Genomic DNA, 23059 nt, shown 5'->3' with positions numbered 1-23059 from the left:
AAGTGGACTGTGTGTCTGTTTGTTTATTGTTGAAATTTACTGCCAACAAGTCAAACTATAAAGATATGGCCATACATAAAACCTCACAGGGGTGAGCCAGCCAGGATTACAGCGATAAAAGGCAGTAGAAATAAAGAGTTGAAAGAGAGTGGAAATAGGTCTTTATACACACAGCTGTAGTGGTGGCAAAAATATTTTAGAGATTACAATCATGTCAACTTTGGATAGAGAGGGGTGAGTAACTCGGACTCCTAGATGGTGAGATATAAGAGTTTGTTAAACAACAACAAGATCTAGAGAGGAAAAAAGAGCATTAACAAAGAAAAGAGGAAGAAAGAATACAAATACAAATTGAGAAAGAAGAAAAGTAGAGAGGACAGAATGAAAAGAGAGAGAATAAGAGTACAAATTGAGATTGCCAAGCTCATCCAACAGAAAGATAAAGAACCCAAGAATAACAATGTGAACCTAAGCTGCCCAAATTTGATGAATAAAAGGGTGACATGGATACTTTCCCGTAGGTATGAAAGATCTACCCAAAGTCAGAACTGGGACAAAGGCAAGTGGGCAATCTGTCTCGGCCCTCTTTTCAAAAGAAAAGGCCTACAAGTGTATGTGGGCATGATGTCAAAAGATGCCATGGACTATGATAAGTTAAAAGTGGCTATGAACTTACCAAGGAAGGTTTTTGCCAGAAATTCAGAGAAGTCAAACATGACACTGGATAAAATGTATTTCAGTCTGTAGCAAGACTATGACAATACTTCACAAGATGGACTGACATGGCAAAGTGTGAAAATAGTTTTGAAGACATGAACAGTTTATGATCATGTGCTCCACTAACCTGTCACTGTTCCTAAAACAGAGAACAACAAAAGATGTGGATGAGGTGATCATACTGGCAGAACAGTATTTGAAAGCCCATGGAGGGAGTATAACTGGCAAGTAAAAGAATAACCAGTCAAAGTTCAAACCAGGGGTGGCTGACCAGAAGCAGGATGCCACCAAAGGTAACAAGAAGTCAAAGAACAAAAGGTAGAAGAGATACTATGCTTGCTATAAATGAAACAAGAAAAAAGTGACTCACCATGGATGTTGCTGCCAGAAGAAACAGAATGAAGAAAACTCATCAGATTCACCACAAGAAGGAAGTGCTATCACCATGATTAAACAGTGCATGATTGATGGTTAGCAAATGGGTCAACAGTGCCAGTGGTAATCAGAACACATGATAAACATCGAGAAATGCCAACAAACCACAACATGCCAGTAGGTGAGGGCTATGTTGGGGACAAGAAAGTGAAAGCCCTACGAGACACTGGGTGCAGCAATGCAAGAGTGAGAACCAGTCTAGTATCTGATGGCCAGATGATGGGCAAGGTACATCTATGTGTGCTGATTGATGGGACAGTGAGAAAGTTTCAAAGCAAGAATAAAGGTGGACACTCCATACTATGTGTGTATGAAGGCACCCATCTACGACTTAGTAATTGCCAATATACCAGGCAGTAGAAATTTGGAGGAACCAGACAAAAAGGAGATTGATGAGGCACCTGCAGATACCACAAGAGCTCAAGAAAAGAAAAACAAGCAAGACATCAATCCCCTGCAAGTCTCAAAAGGTGATGTTTTGAATGTAGGTCTACAGGAATTGAAGGAAGCACAGAGGGAAAAATCTTCACTGCAGAAACTTTGGGACAGTGCCCGGAAAAAAAGTCAATAACAAGACTAAGGTGAAAGGGACTTACAGAACACAGGACTAGAAGAAGGGAGTGCTGTACTAGATCTATCAAAGCAGTTCTGCTGGAGAAGTTAAACAGATCATAGTACCAACAGAATACTAGACTCAAGCGATGAAGTTGGCTCATGAGTTGATTGTGAAAGGTCCCTTAGGAGCAAATAAAATGGCAGACAGAATCGCAAACAACTTCAATGGCCTGGAGCTATCGGAGATGTGACCAGATTCTGTAGGTCATGTGGTATTTGCAAAAGGATAATACTTAGAGAGAAGGAAGCCAAGATGCCACTGGGTGATCATAAAGGAGCCATTCAGAGTAGCTAAGGGCTTGACTGGATCATTAGCACCTGCATCTGACAAGATCAACTCGTACATGTTCACAGTAATTGACTATATGACATGTTAACCAGAAGCCATAGCACTGCAAAAGATAGAAACATAGAAAGTAGCAGAAGCCCTCCTGGAAGTGTTCTGCAGAGTAGACTTCCCAAAAGAAGTCTTAAGTGACAGAAGGACCCAGTATACCTCAGAACTAATGCAAGAGGTGTGCAGACTCATCAGCACTAAGCAGCACTTTACCATTCTACATTCATTCCCAGATATATTGAACTTTGTGAGAGAGCCAACAGTCTTAAAGAAAATGTGCCAGGAGAGACGATGTGACTGGGATAGATTCCTGCAGGCAGTATTATTTACTTACCAAGAAGTCCCACAAGCAAGTACAGGATTTTCATCCTTCAAGTTACTGTACAGAAGAACAATATGAGGTCAGATGCAGATATTGAAAAAACTGTGAACAGGAGAAGAAGATTTAGAGGTGAGAAACACATATCAGTGCATGTTAGACCCCAGAAACCAACTGGAAGAAGCACTCCTTTGACAAGAAGGCAAGGTTTCAAGGTCAAACAGAAGATCTTGGTTTTGCTACCCACAGACAACAACAAACTCACAAGTGCAATGGAAAGGACCTTTTGAAGTGCAGGAAGTTGTCAACAAAATAAAATTAGGTGAAAGTGGATGGGAAGACTAAGATCTACCATGCCAAAGTGCTGAATAGGTAGTTTGAGAGGAATGAAGACCTAACTGGTGTGGATATTGAAGCACAGACAGACATTGCAGGTGTGGCTGTCACAGATGCAGAACCAGAAAATGGTGATTTTGTCATAGAAGATGACCTATTAGACTACTGGGTGAAGATGAGACATACAAAGACATCAACATCAGTGAAGAACTGAGTTGCAAGCAGATGTCTTCTCAGATAGATCAGGCAAGACAGACCTTGTGCTACACAAGATTGAGAACACGACCAGGGATCTAGTCAAGTTGAAGCCCTACCATATGCCCTATGCAATGAGAGATTTGATCAAGCAAGACATCGAGGTAGTATTAGAAGCCAGTTTCATTGAGCCTTTGAATTCAGCTAACTGTTCACCAGTGGTAATCATGAAGAAGAGGGATGGCTTAAACCTCTTCTGAATAATTTCCGGAAGATGAACCTCGTGACGAAGTTCAACTCCACACCTATGGAGAACCCAGAGGCTATTATGGAAAAATTAAATGGGTCCAAGTTCTTTACCAATATCAACCTCAGCAAAGGTTATTAGCAGATCCAGTGGAGACAGAATTTAAAAAGCAGACAGTCTTTGTGACACCAAGAGCATGCTACCAGTGCAAAAAGATGCTGTTTGGGTTAGTCAACTCAGCAGTGACATTTAGCCACATGAGGAGGAAGATGTTGCACAAAACCACAAACATCAAACATTATGTGGACTAAAATTTGACCCAAACAGCCAGATTAGAAGACTACCTGAAGAAACTTAAATAGCTGTTCAAGCAAGCAAGGGCAGCAAGTCTGATCATCAGACCATCTAAGTGCTACATAGCTACCGAACCACCCTGTGTAGACAACACTCCTGCAACCATACTATAAGATGGATGAGATCTAGGTCCAATATCAAATGGAGCAGCAAGGAGCATCTGGTAGTATATAAAAAAAATGGGAAATACTTAGTTTTCTCTCTTACAGTAACTTAAACATATAGCAAAATGACTAAAAAAAAAAAAAGAGGTGAAGTTTTCCCCTTTATTTTCTTGTTTAACATACATTTCATGTTTGGAGACGTTTGGCCCTTTTAAATAACTTGACCATTTTGTTTTCGATACCACATCTTTATATGGTTAACCAGTTTATTCTAACTGGTTGTTTTTGTATATGCAAAATGTTCTGGTCAGGTATCACTACTTTTTACTTTGATTATTATTTTAAAATTGATTAAAAAATATTCCATCCATAGTGGTATGCAAATCCCAACCATCAGGAAAGTTATTGACAAAAATGCAGCTTCTAAGACTATTAACTCCATTTCCTCATTTCAGATTTTCCAAGTATCTTTAGGTCCTTAAGTCATCAGTTTTAACCTAGTGGCTATGGAGAGCAATTCACTATTAAAATTACGTTAAAAAATTGGTATCTATACATCTGCTACAGTTGTCAAGGTTAATGTCTACCAGTGGATCTTGTTTTTGTGCTGGTCCTCCTTTTGCTTAATATATGCTTTGCCCCTTCAACTAGAACAACAATAATAATTTTAAAATTTTTTAACTGCTTTTTAATCTTAACCTAAACCAAATATGAAACTACTGTTTTTAATGTAAGTGTTCCAAAAATAGTAGTGGTATTCCAGCATTTGGAAGGGCTGCTGAAAGACAGCAATCAACACTGTCTTTATTTGAAAGTGATTTTTTTTCCCCACTTTTGGCTTTTTTTAAATATTACCTGTGATATTTTCTTTCATAAATTGTTAACTGCTTATTTCCCTTATTTAAAAGATCAAACTTCAGTGTATATTGTATTTTAGTATTTTTACATTCTGAATCTGTTTGGTATTTAATATCTTTGCATTTAATTTTATTGTTTCAGACTATAATTTGTATTTGAGTTTGGTTTGTTTTACTATTATTATTATTCATGTCACTTATTTTACAACTTAATCATTTTATCTTTAAATCCTTATTTTCCTACTGTGCCTTAGATTATATTTATTTTAATTGTGTTTTGTCCTCTGATGTGGAACTTTTCCCCTCACATATTATATATATTTCAATAGCTACTATTGGCTCGGCATGGCCAGGTGGTTAGGGCACTCAACTCGCAATCTGAGGGTTGCGGGTTCAAATCCCTGTCACACCAAACATGCTTGCCCTTTCAGCCGTGGGGGCATTATAATGTGACGGTTAATCCCACTATTCGTTGGTAAAAGAGTAGCCCAAGAGTTGGTGGTGATGACTAGCTGCCTTCCCTCTTGTCTTACACTGCTAAATTAGGGATGGCTAGTGCAGATAGCCCTTGTGTAACTTTGTGCGAAATTCAAAACAAACCAATAGTTACTAGAGATAATAATATACCTGGAAGTTAGGGAAGGATGTTCAGTTATATTTAAAATAAAAAGTGCCTGAAACTATACATACTAAACAGAGTAATATTTATTATACTACACTGCAAGAAGCCATACCTCTGCGTGTGTGTGAGAAATATGCATCTTGCAACAGTATATCACAAACAATACATGTTAAAGCAGTGCAGAGCATAAACTACAGCTTCTAAAAAATATTGCTTACAACCAATATCAACCTCAAATATTGACGTTAGAGTAGCTATATTTCCAAAATCACCTAAATAATGTAAATTTTTGTTTTAAATTTATTTTGGATGTTATACTAATGCAACAGCAATGATTTCCATATATAGCTACCTACACTACCAACCATCTAACTAATTATCATTAACTGTACTCTAACTGGACCTAATAATTTTCATATATAGCTATGTAGATTACCCACCATCTAACTAATTATCATTAACTGTACTCTAACTGGACCTAATAATTTTCATATATAGCTATGTAGATTACCCACCATCTAGCTAATTATCATTAACTGTACTCTAACTGGACCTAATAATTTTCATATATAGCTATGTAGATTACCCACCATCTAGCTAATTATCATTAACTGTACTCTAATTGGACCTAATAATTTTCATATATAGCTATGTAGATTACCCACCATCTAGCTAATTATCATTAACTGTACTCTAACTGGACCTAATAATTTTCATATATAGCTATGTAGATTACCCACCATCTAGCTAATTATCATTAACTGTACTCTAACTGGACCTAATAATTTTTATATATAGCTATGTAGATTACCCACCATCTAGCTAATTATCATTAACTGTACTCTAATTGGACCTACAGTTTTGCCCGTTTCATTTTTACAAACCCCTACATATTCATTTGCTCATGGGCCATTGGGAGAGGAATGAGAAGGGGCCCATGATGGTTTTATTGACAATTATTTATTGCTTTCTTAGAACACATACCGACTGAACTGTAGGTGAGAATTAAACTGTATGGTTCTTCTGTTTGGACTCTGAACTAGTTCTGACAGGAGAGGTGTATGTCTCATTTGTTTTGAATGTAAGTTTATTTAAGAAACTGTTAATTTTCATGTGATACGTTGTGTTTGTTCTCCGGCAGCATCTGTTATGAAGTTACAATCATTTTCAGTTTTTATATTAATTTACTTTCTTTTCTTAATTTTATTTATTTTGAATCAATTATCCCTTATTTTTGTGTTCCATTATGCTCAGTTTATTATGTTGTTTTTGATTTTATTTCCATTCATTTAGTTGTCTATTGGGGCTGGAAGTTTAAGGAAGTTTTCCTTTGTTTTTCCATGTGCAAGTATCATAGCATCATGTGTGTCATTTTATGAAATGAATAACAGAAATAACTAATAAATTACTTAGTTAATTATTTACTTAAACACGGTCTTTCAAGGTAATTTTTTAAGGCTAAAGCCTACAAAGTTCTCAAGATAGAGAAGGGGGTTGTGGCTGTTGAAAACAACCAGGTTTCTTCTCTTCCACAATTAGGAAATAATATATATTTATTCAAATATATTGCTTGCTTTCATCTCTTTATGCTAAGGTTAAATGCATATTGATCATTTCTTAAGTCTTATACTCACTTGACCAAGTTTTTGTGTTGACTTTCTCCTAAGGATGTGGTTCATACCAGATTAGACAGATGATACAAAGTTTGTACAAATTAGTACAAGGTGGAAGTCAATCTTCCTTGAATATGTATAACGAGATTCATTATTGATGTAGCAATCTAGGATTATGGAATACCACACTAGGACTTTGGTTTGATTTGAAAGTGTGGTATAAACACAATCTTTTCTGTCTTCAGAGTAAATAAAGCTCTTGGCTATGTTGATGCAACAGTAGCTAGATGTTACTCTAGAGCTTAGAAGCTGACAAGTTTGTATAGTTCAGAGTCTAACATGCCTGTATTCAGGATACAGAATTTATTCTTTGTTTTACACAATTTTTTGAATCTTTCCTTTGCTGTTTTATTTATAATGTATTCACTTGCAAGCAAGTCTTTGCAAATCTACCATATTGCAGGCTTAATACTTATTTGTTGCCTCAAGTTTTACCTAAGAGTATGAAATATGTACACTTTTGTACATGTATAACTAGACAGAATAAAGAAAACACATAGGTTCAAGAAGTCTTGTTACAAAATGATAAAATCCTATAACCAGATCGCTTTGGAAAGGTGGACCTTTCTTCTTCTTCAGGGGCAAACTGAAGAAGAAAGGTCCAACTTTCGAAAGCACTTGGGTTATATGGTTTTTATAATTTTGAATTTAGATAGAGTAAGAGATACAGTTTGTTTCATGACTTTGATTACTTTCTGATATGAAAGCTTCACAATCACAACTGATTTAGAAAGTTAACTACAAATTGTCGTATTAAGTACTATAAAAATTAATACTTTAACCATATATTTTAAGTAATATTTTGTTTTATATGTGGTCTGAGGTGAAATATGTAATAACACAATGTTTGTCTTGCAAAGGTGAATATTCAGGCATAATCATTGTCAAATGTCATGTTATTACTAATTATACTGATTTGAATTAATATACATTCTATTCTAACTATTCCTTTATACAAAAGGAATTATATTCTTTCATTTTTCTGCAATGATGAAAAATCAAACGTACTTTTTACTCTTGATTTGATATCTAGTTGCATTTGTAAAATTGCTAAATGAAAGAATTAATGGTGATGAAAATATGAAAGATAAAAACTATTTTTTTTTATCTCTATGACAAATGGACATGAAGTTTAGTCAAATGGAAGACTGTGTTAGTTTATTAAATATTCTAAGTTAGTGAAGTAATATACCATTATCATTTTTTTGATATTTTGAAATAAAAACTGTTTAGTCAAAAATGTTTCAAACTATATTTGAATATTTGTAAAGATTAATGCAGATAGATTTATTTGCACATGCATATTTGTTATAAAAGCTACTGTTCCTTTCATACAGTAAGATCAGTTTTATTTCAAAATGAAATAATATTCTGTTTATTCTTTAAGTTTGAAGATTAACATTGCATGACTACATTTCTTTAGTTTGTCTAATCTAGGTCTTTAAGACAAGTTTTGAGTGTGTGGTAATTTATACCAAACATTATGTGTCAAATAAAATAAAGAAACATTCCTAATTTTAACCATTTGTGCTACAAGAAAACAACCATCAAATAAACTCATAAAATTTCACCTTTTGGTAATAACCTTGAAAACAAATTTACTAAAACGGAAGTGAATTGAATAGATATGAGACGATAATAAAATGTGGCATAACTATGCACACCTAAACAACCACTAAAACAGTCTACTGAGTAGAGATGAGCAAACCTAATCCCAGGAATTTAGTGAACAGTACAGTTCTGAAGGTTATCCCAATCAAATGTTTGAAAACAACAACAAAACAATAAACTATCAATAGCAAAATACAAAATAATGGCTCTTTGAAATCATTTAAACTAGTCAGTGTGTATTGCTTAAATTCTGTGTGTGTGTGTGTAAAAACAAGACTAGTATTTGTATACCTTATATGCTAAGGCTATCTGTAGCCAGTCAACAGCACTCTACAAAATGTGCTAAAAAATTGACCGTCGCCTATAATACAACCACAGCTTAAAATGTGAGGAGTATCTTGAGATATTGCACAGTCTTGAAACTAACTTGCTAGATTTCAAATCCAGATCTCTACCACAGAACTAATTTGCACCCCAAAAAATAATAAGTCAACTAGAAGGATATCTTGAACATTTGGAGATGTGGGAGGGGTCAAGGCATATTTGGTGTTACGAGACCAGAAAAAGTTATTGCACTCTTAAAAAAAAAAGCTCTTGATATTGCAATCTTAAAAAAAACGTACACAAAATACATTTTCCCATACAGTTACACATACTTCCATAGAATCTAAGCCTCAAACATGCAGATATGGGTGTTGGCCATGCCACCTTCCAAATATAAACAATTAATCATTATACACCTAGTAATATTATTGGTCAAGAAGTAATATCAACCTAAAATATGATCCTTATTGATTAATATTTGCTAGAAAATATCAATGTATGATTATACAAGAAGTTCCTACCCTATGGCCTTACATCTTGCTCTAACAACCAAGAGTTGCATGTCTCTGAGATGTCACTGCTGCTATACTTTGTGTACTACTCCTCAATCTCGTTATGATTATGAATCAATCTATATAACAATGTGGCTCTTCTCTAACTAAAAGACAAAGCAACACTACTATTCTATTGCATTCTTCCCTACTACATGTTGTTGCAACTTTTAACTCATTGTTTTAACTATGATGCTGTGCTATGTGTGTGCTGCTCCTTAATCTCATCATTGTATATCTCATTGTTGAGTCATGTCTGATTTCATTCTTTGTGATACAAGGTTAGAGATCACTACTTTTGTATTTCCATGGTAACTAACAAAATGTGTCATTCTTTCTCTTGTCTTTGAATTTTGTTGCCAATAAATAAACAGGTTGCAGCAGTCTGTCTGCAAATACATATGGTGCACATACATGTTCAAGTGGCACAACTTTTTTCTTTAATGATGACTCCCTTAGTTCTGTAGGAAGGTTTCCCTTACATCCAAGTTTCACAAAGATAGCAATGCCATGATAATCACATCCACATCAACTACATACTAAACTTACTTTGTAATTGCATGTAAGTTTGATGAAGTTGTTGTTATCACTGTTGACAAAACCAGACAAAAATATTTTCTTATAACAGAAAGTTAAACCTTTTTTCAGCAGAGGTGTGGTCACTTCAGTGGATTCTATAGCCATGGCTCCTCAACTACTGTGACTATGGAGGTGTTGATTGGCTCTTTCAATTTTAGATTTAGTAAAGAATCATTTGATTCATTCAGAATCATATGATGATGAATACTGTAAAATAATGCAGGCAGCCCAATTCCCAAATATTTTCTGATTGACTCATGTAATGGGTGTTAAAATACATAACAAAATTACACTTAAATACAAAACTTTGTTCTGTAACTAGAAATAAAGTTGAAAGTGCTCAAGCTTACCACATCAAAGTCAATCTTTTCATACAAGCTTTTCTCCTCCTCAGACAAAGGAATGACATCATCCATAATTTCTGGTACTAGAATATTCCCATTTAGATCAACCAGGCTGTTCATCAGAGCAATTAAATCAGCCATACCTTCATGACTGTTGAAGGGAAGTTAACAAGTTTTAACACATCTCTTTTAAAGTAAGAAACATTATGCCTGATAATTTCTCTAACAAACTCATGTCTTCAGATTAAGCTATACACTTTCAAACTGTAAACTTGGCTAATATAAGTTAACTTTCAATAATAATCTTGCTCTAAACAAAACTATCCATAGCCTACCACTGTCAATGAGTCTGTAGCAGTGTAAAATTTCATTCTTAGTTAAAGAAGGAAGCCTTTAGAACATAGTAGTTACACTCAAAATAGCATTCTTAAATTATCTTTTCTTTAAGAGTTGCTTTGATATTACTCTACCTAACCCACTGGAACCGTTAGCCTTTAATACACGGTAATCAATTTAATTGAAATATTATATTATCAATGTATGACAATATAACATAAGTTATAATTCAACTTTTAAAATTATACAAGTTTTACTTCAATAATTTCAAAAGAAAATATTTAAATCAATTCTCAATCTTTACTTTTATGTATTATGTGACACTTTTGTGCTGATTTGCATATCATACAATTCCTCTCCACCTCTGTACTATTTTCTAAGTTTCAGGATTCACACATTTATACATTAAATATCCCCAAGCTAAAATGAAAATCCTTTGTGTATTTTTCTTGTTTTAATGTGCTATATGCCATAAACTGATTCTCACGTGCCATGTCCCCTCCTAGCACACACCGTCTTTAACCCTACTGCAATGGGCTCATTTACTTCACACAACCCTGTAACCACCATGTAAGGAACTTGTAACCATGATGTGTTCATACTGTAACTCTGAAAGTCCTTAATGTATTAGAAATTTGGCAAGCTTTCAGTAAACATTACAAGTATTTTGTATACAAAAAAATATAATTTTTAATTAAGTATTCTTACCAGAAATTTGCCCATAAATATATTGAGACAGAGATTTAAATGTTCTGAATGCAAAGTAATTTTTATGTTAAGATTGAAAACATATTTTTTGTCTTCCAAAAATTTCAAAACATCCTAAATAAATTTCAAACTTTTTTTTTAGAAAAACTTTATATTTTATTTTCTCTAGCTTCATCCTATATTTGGACAAATTGACCAAACTCATAACCACCATACAAAATTAGGAAATAAATCTTAGTTACCCTTTTTCTTTCTAAAATGACTACAAATTGTAACATGAAACCACAATTGCCTTAATAGGTTAAAGCTTGTAACAATATACATCTATCTATGCTGAATTTTGTTTGATTGCCCTCTGAATCGTGTCTAACTAATAATCCCACCACAGAAGTTGTAAATCAGTCTGTACTTCACATTACTGTATTGAATTATGTTAGGCACAAGCTGCTCACAAGCACAGCCCCTTAGTTTTTATCATCATAATTATTTTTCATTATCTTACCCAATTTAACCTAACAAGTTTCTAATTTTTACATTTTAGTTATTTTTATGATAATAAATAAATAATACACATGAAAAATAATATATTAATTGCCCGAATCTTTTTTTTTTGCTGTTGACTGTCAATGAAACTTTAGCCTAATTTTTTACATTAATGATACTACTACACTAAATACTGTATTTAATTAAATATTGCACCTAAAAACTCAGAATAACCTCCAAAAAGCAAATAATGCCTGATAACTTTCATAATATTTCTGACTTTCTAACTATGCAATAAGAGCCTTTAAAATATCATCTAAGCTTGTCAATGTAATTACAATGAGAACAAATTTAAAACTGAATGACTAAATGGACAATGTCCTGTACAGTGAACAATGTAATATAAATACATCATTTTATAGATTAAAACTCTGGCCTTCTATTGGTTGTAAATAATATTGTATAAAACGTCAGAGAGGAGTACTGGCAATTTATAAAAGAGAGGATGTGACAGATGGGCATGGCAAGTGGGTCTGATTTTCTTGTTTGTGGCTCTATAAACAAATAAGATTGAAGGCTATAAAAATTATTCTTTGCCTGAGTAATATCTATATTATAATGAGCAATTTACATTAAATTCCATGGAGGGTTGGTAAACAAATTAGAGAAGAGAAAATTCCTAGATAGCAAATGGCACAATTCTCATACTAGGGGAGATTGAGGATTTTAAAAATATTTTCTTATAAAATTATGAACTTATTCTCTGACAGTTACTACTGCATTACTTATAACCAATAAAATGAAAAATTATTTTCGTTTACTGCTTTCCTTATGAGGTCAGCTTTCCACAACTAGGTGAGGAAAAGATTTTAATACACATATAGCTTACATAGAAATCCAGTTAAATTATGATATTTTTATGACATTGTTTTTTTGTTGTATGTTAATACTGTGTGTTCTTAAAATAAATAAAAATTAAACAAACTACTAACAATATCCTTACAAAATATAGGGTTGATTTTCATTGAAACTTTGAGAGCAAAAAAATAGAAGACCCACACTTAAGTACTAAATTTGTGTTTTACATATATTTTTTTATTTATTGTTATAAAAGAAACTAAAATGTAAAAACTTGAAACTTATTAGGTTAGATTAGAAAAATGAAACAATTCTATTGAAAAAATACTTTATAGCATGAGCATGTTTTGTGTACATCATGTAATCTGACTGAAAGTGCTGGTAACTCAATGCTTTGTTTACATAAAGCTTCCACATTGTGATAATTTGCTATGGTGCTAACCAAGGAGATCTGAATTGTACAAGTTTTGGTTGTAAGAATAAATAGTGTGTAATTGTCTCTAACAATATGCAGACATTCTAGAAAGAAAAAACGTAATTTAGATTTATTTGGTAATTTTTGTAGAGGTTACAAGGTCAGTCGAATAGATCAAGCCTGTATAGTGTTAGGGTATAGAATATAACAGATGAGATTATAAAGTTTTACTGAAACTTTGATATTTACTTAGGAGGTTCTAGAAGTTATGTTAATGAAATTGGAAACGTTTTTTTAATCTTAACATGAAAATCACCTTGCAACCAGACTAGTCATAATCTAAATCATACTCTTAACTCCATACATGAAGCATGTCATGAAGACACCTTACTACATTAACTTAAAGTGTTATGTTAGAAAGAAATATCCCTTCTACCAATTTCTCTTGTTTTGCTGCATTGGGGCTAGAGTGTAAAGTTGAATGTACCAAAATAATTAAGATGTATGACTAAGTGATTTTAATCAGGGCCTTCTTTTAATATTAGGCAATCATCTTTTTTTAAATTTTATCTAAAATTCAAAGCCAATAACTAAGTAAAAATTCTTAAAATAAATGGTTGTTCATAGCTTAACCCTCTCACTACAGGAATCCTTTTCTGTGCATATCAAGAGGTTTTTCTGAGTTGCATTCAAAATTTAAGTAAACTACTTTCTTATCACAGTATATGAATAAACTTAGCATCAAAACATAGCTAATAATACAAAGTTTAACATTATACAACTTTTAAGTTCTTAATTTTATAAGGATATATTTAAAAAAAAGCATCCCCTCTTCTCTAGTTTATTTACCACCCTTCCAAGAAGTATGAAATTTAATGTAAATTACTCATTATGATGTTGTTATCACTCAGGCAAACCTTAATTTTCATAGCCTTCAATCTTACTTGGTTACAGAGCCATCAAATAGAAAATCAGAACCCTCTTGCCACACCCATTTGTTAGATATACACGACTGTTGCAATTTAAGTTTAACGCGAGTGTTAGGATTTACATTACTAGTTAAAAATTTAGTTTGACAAATAGATAGATTTATACTGCATGACTGTGAGTTTACCCATGTAGAGTGGATATTGGCAATCATTCAACTGAAACTACCATATTTCCACTAATTAATGCCCCCTCTCTAATTATCACCCCCACCCACACACAGTAATTTTATAAAGCTCTTCTTGTATGACAGCAATAGTAATTCAACATATAATCCACTTTTATTACCACAATTTTGATTTGGAAAAAAAGAACAAACACATAAACACGTATATTAGCATTAAAATCAACAACACACACGTGAAAAACAGAAGAGGGAACTACACAAATACTATAATTAACACCCCCTTGCAGTTTGCTACTCCCCCAGGGGCATTAATTAGGGGCAATATTGTATCAGATTGTATTGTAGTAACAGTGTAGAGAAGAATAATTCATCTTATCCAATGTGTTCTTAAGTAACTGAACCAGCCTGTGTGGACTTTGATGAAAAAAGAGATTTATTTAAAAGTTCTGAATACAACTGTGGTAACCAAGAGTTATAATGGTGATTTTAAAATGAAATTACCACAGATTGTATTGTAATAACAGAGCAGAGAAGAATAATTTGTCTTGTCAAGTTGTGTTCTAAAGCAACTGAACCAGCCTTTGTGGAATATGTTGAAAGAGAGAATTATTTAAAGCTCTGGATACAACTGTTATAACCAACAGTGTAACGAACATTTGTATATGCATTTGACTTGTTTTAATATATTTTAAAACAAGTGGATTGTGTGCTGTTTGTTTGTTGTTGAAATTTATTGCCAAAAAGTCACAGACACCTACCGTAAATAATCCAGCCCATAAAAGTTGACACCATCTGTCCCATCCTCTCTTTCAGAAATTGCTAATAGTTCTCTCAGACATTTAATACTAAATTATTTATAACCAATAGGAATCCAAAGTTTTAATCTATCAAATGACATATTAGATTGTTTTCTGTATAGAGAATTGTCTATTTCACTTCCAGTTAAAACTTTATTCTCACAGGAAACACATCGATGAGCTTATCTGAATTTCCAAAAACTTTCTTTTTTATTTCTTAGTTAAAAAGCCAGACAAATTGTGATAGTTGTAAAACATTATCTGCCTTTTGGATATTATTATTCTGTGTTCTTTGACACATTATTTAATTAAATACAAAATTATTTAGTGTAGTGGTATCATTAGTATAAAAAAATAGAATTAAGTTTCATTACCAGTCAACAGCAAGGTAGAAAAATACCCAAGTAAATACTATATTTCTTGTTTTAATGTGCAGTCTTTATATCATTAAAAAAGTAACTAAAATGGAAAAGTATTAAGTTTTTTAGGTTAGATAAGGTAAAATAAAGAATAATAATAATAGTTTTTCACAATGTATGCTAGCAACTGGCAAGTAGCCAGTGCATCATGTAATTTAATAGGGTAACATGAACACCATGTTTGCCAAGTGATTTACAAATTTTATGGTGGGAATATTAGTTAGACATGGTTGAAAGAGCAATATAATTTAAGTATAAACAGATGTATATTTTTACAAGTTTAAAGCTGTTTAGGATAAATAAATGTAGTTTCATGTTGAAATTATTCTAGAAAGAAAAAAGGGTAATTTAGATGTATTTCTAATTACATTTTGGTGGTTAGAAGGTCAGTCAAACTGACCAGCCTTGTACAAAGTTTGGGTAGAGAAAATAATAGATAAAATATAAAGTTTTTCATACAAAAAAAAACATTTGAAATTTATTTAAGAAGTTCTAGAGATTACGCAAATGAAATCTGAGATTTTTCAGATGAAGAAAAGTATTTTTGATCTTAACATGAAAATCACTTTACACTCAGAGCAGTAAACATTGACTCCATACATTCATATTCCATCAACTAAACCAGTTTACACTTTTGCATCTAATACACCAGAAGGACCAATTCCACAAAAACAGAATGTAAGTAAAATTTTTCCACCAGATTAAATTATTCCACAAAAATAGAATATAATTGCATTGTTCCACCAAATACATTAATTACACAATTCCATCTAAAAACTATGTATTTACACTGTTCCACCAAATACATTAATTACACAATTCCACCTAAAAAGTATGTATTTACACTGTTCCACCAAATACATTAATTACACAATTCCACCTAAAAAGTATGTATTTACACTGTTCCACCAAATACATTAATTACACAATTCCACCTAAAAAGTATGTATTTACACTGTTCCACCAAATACATTAATTACACAATTCCACCTAAAAAGTATGTATTTACACTGTTCCACCAAATACACCAGATTATACTATTGAATTAAAAAATAATGCAGTTGCATTGTTCCGTAAAATATATCAGATTAAACTATCCCATCCAATCAGAATATATTTAATGCTACAAATACACTGGATTACACAGAATTCACTTAGTGTTCCACCAAATATACCAGAAGATCCTATTCCCCCTAAAATATAATTACCTTTTATTCAACAAATAGCAGATTGCACTATTCTATATAATCAGAACATGCATACATTGTTCCACAAGTTCAATAGATTACACCGATTTTTACACCAATTATAGTAGCTGGCACTATTCCATCTAAACAGAATGTTCTTGCACGTTTCCATCAAATACATCAGATTACACTATTCCACCAAAACAAAATGTACCTGCACTGTTCCACATACACACGATTACACTATTCCACCAAAAACAAAATGTACCTGCACTGTTCCACATACACACGATTACACTATTCCACCAAAAACAAAATGTACCTGCACTGTTCCATATACACAAGATTACATTTTTGCACCAAATACACATTATAATACTATTCAGTCAAAACATAATATACTTACACTGTTCCACCAAATACACCAGAATGAAGATCTTTATTTGAACACTCTACTGTAATAAAGAAGTAACAGATGCCTCTGCAAAACAAAACTTTCTTTCATCAAAATAGTCTCAAAGAATTCTTAGATGATTTATTGTTATGTTATCCAAATACATTTAAAGCAATTTCTATTGTTTACTTGGTAGTGTTTCACCCACAAAAAAGTGTCAAAGTGCCGAGTTAAAAAATCTACCTTTATGTTTTTCAGTTTAATGGGATTACTCTAAGAAAAGGTTAGCAAGCAAAGATAAAAAAGTACTAGTCTAATTTCAATAAAAAATATTGGTAAAAATTAATTCAGCCTTTTATTTCTGGTTTTGTTTACCTCTACACCTGAATTTTTTAAGATTAAAATCAATGATTGACGAGTTTAGACAATCTGGTTGGGCCCAACATTTACCTTTTGTTACTTAAATGCGAGTTGTAGAAACTTCCTTGGGACTTCGCTATAAACCAATATTTTTTACTGCCATTTCTAACTGATTGTTTAACCACTGTTGTGATTCACATGCTACTTATACATATATACACAAATAAAATGGAAACTTTTCGAAACAGAAAAAAGGGATAATTTGATCCAAAACTATGTTGTCATTACAAGTGTCAAATCATCATCAACTGTATGTGATGCTACTGTTTATTGTAATTTGTGTTTGAACTTAAAGCTCTTCATATCTACAAATGTTTTACAAGTATGTACTTGAATGTAAAGAAAAGAACAAAAGAAATGTGTACCTTTGCCAGTATCAGAGAATGAGAATAATATCCTGGCATAGTCACAGGTTACAATAGTATAAAACTATGAATATTTCAATAAGATATGACAAAAGTTACATTTAAAACTATCATATTTCATAAGAAATTCTTGTAGAAAAGAATTTTTTACATAACATATTATCAACTATAAATCTTGTTTGAATACTGTTATGCTGTACAAGAACTACACAAAAAGTACATCTCATTAAACACACATTTCATGAGGAAGTGATCTAAGAGCTCACAATATCGGGTTTGTTGTTATTTACAATATATCGATACTAAAATGACTGTATATTATATATATTTGTATACACAAATTATCTGGTTATGACTGATGGAGATACCCAATTCCCAGCAACTTTTTAGAAATGTCATAAATAAAGGAAAATGTGTCAGCTCAAACAAATTTGGCTATTTATAGCTATCTGAAAACATTTTAAACAATCAACTGTATTCCTTTTTGATTCTGATTTTCAGTTTTAATCAATAGCTGAACTACAACATATGACTTTATGAAATAAAACATATCTTAGAACTGAATAAAGAAAAAATATATTACCTGAGACCATATGTAATACATGGCTTTTTCTTGCCCAGCCAGTAATTGTCTGATATACAAACATAGTCTACATCTTTGAAGAAAGTGTCTTTTCTGGAAAACAACAAGTCATCTAGACCTTCTGAACCAGATTCTTCCATCCCTTCAAAACAAAACTATGAAGAAAATATTCACTGTCATGTTTAGTAACAAATATGATCATCTTAGTCTAATTACTTATTAGTTGCCATTTTTACCATTCTAGCACTCCTTAATATTCTCACACTTTCTGCCATTCCTAATTGAGATTATGTACATGTATTGTTACGAAAGCAAAAGTCACGTGACGCTGGTAACACGTAATGAGTATCTAGTAGGTTCCTGAAGGCTCGAGACGCCCTCTATTTTGTATATATAAGACTGGCAAATAAAGTGGGGGAGAACAATTGCAGACAGGCAGAGATAGAGACGGACAATCGAGTCAAGTGTGGTAGTGACTGTAAGTAAAGTGCGTGAATTGTTGTGCATTATAGCATGTGTTTAGGTACACTGTACCCACTATTATCCATAAAAACAAAAAACAAATGGGTACATGCTTCTAACTAAACTTTTCAAACCATTGATTATTCCAACTTGGTATTTATTTTACTATTTCATTTTACATTGATTTAGTCTTTTTTGAATAACCCTTGATTTTATATGTTATGCCTCTTCTGAAGGGTGCTACTTGTGCATTTCTTACTCAGTAGATGAATTGTTAATGTTAACTAAATACCACCACACCATTGCTATTGTTTATTTTTCAAATTTATAAAAACCCACACTGATCTTGTGTAAATCAAACTCATAATTAAATAAAACAAACATGTTTTATTACCACTGATAAGGTATAATAACATTATTATTTAAAACATGTCAATTACGAATAATTGAATAGCCAGTAAAACAACTTATATACACTGTTTATATAAGATAATTATAAAAATAATATTCAATAAAGATTTGAGTCAATATTTTGCAATCACCTACCATACTCACTAAACAGTAAATCATATTTGATTTGATAACATCTATATTTGGTGAAGGTAATTAGAAAAAAACTATCATGTTTGCAATCATTACAACTCAGTAAAACTAAAGTATATATGTTAAAAAGTAAAAACACTGTAGTTTTAAGCAAGATAACCTTAGTAGGGCTTATGCCATCTCCAATCATGTGACTTCTTTGCTTTGTACTGTATGTATATTAAACTTTTAATAATGTTTTCTTTGTTACCTGTATAGGCTTAACTACCTTATCTCAAGTTATCTGATGTTTTTCAATTGAAGACAACCTCTGTAATTTTCAAACATGTAAAATTTAATGCACACACACACTTTCACAATTCATAACTAATAGAGCATTTACAGAAACTATTAAAAACTCTTAAACTTGTATATTTACTCTATTAATACATGATACTATAATTCTTGTTTTATACAATCATATTTAAACTTTCTTTATAGCTGTGTTTTATTAGTAAATAATTAAACCACATGATGTGGCATCATAGTAAAGTTTCAACCAAAGTCTGTCCAAAAACTTTAGTTCAATGCTTCAAAATGAAAAAACTGATAATATATTCTCAAGGTGTGATAAGTTCTTGGTAAAAAAAATAAATTATTTTTTAGGATGGGTAGAAAAATTCTAAGAAAAAAATGAACTGTGCAGAATGGAAAATATTAACTTTCTTTTTCACAAAGTACACTAAACAAGTGTCAGAATATGACAATATATTTATTTTAAAATACTTTTTGAGTTAAATTGATCATATACTGAGAGTTAACATATAAAAATTTATGGTGAAGAGCTAAAGGAATCCTGTCTTCAGATACAATAATTATTTTGTTCATGCTCAACTGCTACAGATAAAAAAATTGATCATAAATGTAAATCAGTATAAAACCTGTAATAACCTGAAAATATAATATGATTAATAGTATTCCACAGGTTTATCCCTACAAATTTCCAAAAGTAATGTACTAAAACTACTGAATTTTTGTTGATGAAAATAAACATATTACTTTATGGTATTTTCAAACAACAAATTTGTACATCAAGTTAATAAACTTTATCACTCTCAAAACATCATCAATACAGGATTAAAAAATTGTTTTTAATTACTAGTTTCAGCTATAGGCCTACATAATGTGTAAATTAGTTGAATACTTCTTTTATTGTTGGAGATAAAATTATTTTCAAAACACTTGCAAAAATCAATGCATGATATTTGGCAAACAAATAGAGGAATGTCAAAACTCAACAGATAGAGTACTTATCTTAAACATTTGATATCCATAACTTAAGAAACTGCTATTGAAAACAGGGGCAATCAAGGCAAACATCGTCATCGGTGGATCCTGTCAGCCTTCCCCGCAACTAACTCCATAATTCTTTTATTTATATTAGTTTTTCATTTTAATATCATACAGTATAAAATACTCTATAATATTATTTTCTTTGTTTACAATATGAATGGCAAGGTATGAAGTGTTTATAGTATGAAATGGTAAGGTATGAAGTGTTTATAGTATGAATGGCAAGGTATGAAGTGTTTATAGTATGAATGGCAAGGTATGAAGTGTTTATAGTATGAAATGGTAAGGTATGAAGTGTTTATAGTATGAATGGCAAGGTATGAAGTGTTTATAGTATGAAATGGTAAGGTATGAAGTGTTTACAATATGAATGGCAAGGTATGAAGTGTTTATAGTATGAAATGGTAAGTAAGAAGGTTAGGAATGCATCCTCACAGTAATAATTGATTTAATATATGAAGTTTCAGTATAAGAACAAAGCTCCAGGAAGGCATCTCCTTTAAGTATACAGGTATTACTGTGCTATATTTCTAGTTTTTCAAGTAACTTGTTATTCATTGTTACAAAAGCAATTGAGATGGAAAAATTAGAAACTTATTAGGTTAGATAATGAAAAATAATTCTCCATGAAGTATACTCACAAGTAGCTTATACATTACATCATTCAATATGTTAACTTGAGCTACACATTTGCCAAATGATGTACAACTTGTATGGCAGGATTATTAGTTTGACATGGTTCAAAGGGCAATAAAACAATAAAATTAAGTAGAAAAAGATGTATTCTGTTATGAGCCTTAAGCTATTTAAGGTCAGAAATTGTAGTTTCATATTACAATTTGCAGTCATCCTAGAGAAAAAAAATGTAATTTAGATTTATTTTGAACTTTAATGTGGTTATAAGATTGGCCAAATCAACTAAGTCCATATAGAATTTGGGTAGATAAAATAACAGGCAAAATGTAATGTTTAATCTTAAACAGTTTGATATTTATTTAGGAAGTTTTGAAGGTTACACAAATGAAATTTGAAAATTTTCAGATAAGAAAAGTGTTGTAATCTTAACAAGAAAACCACTTTGCACTTGGAACAGTTAACACTGACTCCATATATTCAGACAAATCTCTAGTAAAAATGCTCAATTAAAAAATTTGATTATTTATGTACAAAAGATTTGTAATGTTTACTGAAAGCTTGTCAGAATTTGTGAAGACACACAACATATTAAAAAGTTACATTATGGAAACTTTTGGTTAATTTTGAATTTCAAGGTCAGTTACATCGACCAACCTCTTAAGAAAAGAGTTAATCAATTGTTGGAATAATCGTAAATGGTAATAACCGGAAATAAATTTCAATTAGTTGATTATTTTTGTGATGTTAACTGATTAACAGTATTTTCAATTAATCAACTAGTTTTGGGATACTTATTGATGTAATTGCTGCTCATAGGTAACTGATTAAATCCCCCAGTTCTACAAAATGATCTAAAGTTTTTCATGCAAATCTGAGCACATATAGGTCAAAATACCTAAAACAGTAAAAGCTCATTATTAAGTTCTACTTGTTCACTTCAATTTAGATCTCTAGGTTTGGTCTAAGCCATTCTGACCAGCTTCATAACCACCATGTAACCATGACACTACTAGGATTCTGAATGTACAAAGTGTATCTCCATGAAATTTGGCAACCTTTGAGTAAAGTAGTTGCAAATTTGATGTAGATAAAACATCTGAATCATTTTTTTTATTTATTCTACTAAAGATTTGTTTGTGAATGTATCAATCCAAATCAGACTGACTATTATGAGTACAAAATGATTTTTATGCTTAGTATCAAAATTCTTTCATCTTACAGTTTTCATATTTCATTTGTATAGCCTTTGAAATATCCCACATGAATAAGTTTTTGTCATTAAAATTTTATATTTGTTTTTTCTATATCTTAACACTAACTACAAATAAATCATTAATGTATAGCAAAATAAAATTTAGAAAATTATATAAAATGAATAATAAGTTTTTTCTTCTTTGAAGACTTGATTTTTGCTGTATTTTATATTTCAACTTTATGGTTTTATGACTTACAGTTTAGACATCCCTGAAAAGCAACACATCACAGAGAGAAAACATTAAAATATTCCCACAGACTGATGTATCAAGCTCGTGAAACTCTGCACTCAAATATGTAACTGACTTACCCTATTTTTTTCTTTTCTCCAAGTTCATTATCAAAAGAAAACTCGTATCAAATATGCATATATAATGCATAAATCACTAAAATGGAATATCAAAAAACTGGCTTTCTAAATAAGTTATAAATAGGTTAAAACAAGTTGTTAATGCGCTTCATCCCCCACTATACTAGTACAGATATGTCGATGACACTTTTGCTGGTTTCACTTCTACAGAACACACACTAAC

The 23059-nt window shown here is 31.7% G+C and overlaps 1 protein-coding gene across 1 annotated transcript in view; it reads right to left on the bottom strand.

Moving 5' to 3' along the window:
- The window catches only part of LOC106464998 (cytosolic non-specific dipeptidase-like), a 64910-nt gene that overhangs the window by 20677 nt on the left and 21174 nt on the right, over window positions 1-23059 (bottom strand). The window contains exons 5-7 of the mRNA XM_013925188.2: window positions 18300-18454; window positions 16944-17018; window positions 10227-10371 (exon numbers count right to left, since the gene is read on the bottom strand). Coding sequence (XP_013780642.1) covers window positions 10227-10371; window positions 16944-17018; window positions 18300-18454 — 375 coding nt within the window. The remainder of the gene's footprint in view (window positions 1-10226; window positions 10372-16943; window positions 17019-18299; window positions 18455-23059) is intronic.

Source organism: Limulus polyphemus, unplaced genomic scaffold (assembly GCF_000517525.1).
Source record: "Limulus polyphemus unplaced genomic scaffold, Limulus_polyphemus-2.1.2 Scaffold1807, whole genome shotgun sequence".
In the NCBI taxonomy this organism is placed as follows: Eukaryota; Metazoa; Arthropoda; class Merostomata; order Xiphosura; family Limulidae; genus Limulus; species Limulus polyphemus.
The sequence above is the reverse complement of the archived record's forward strand: the minus strand, read 5'-3'. Positions and strand labels throughout refer to the sequence as shown.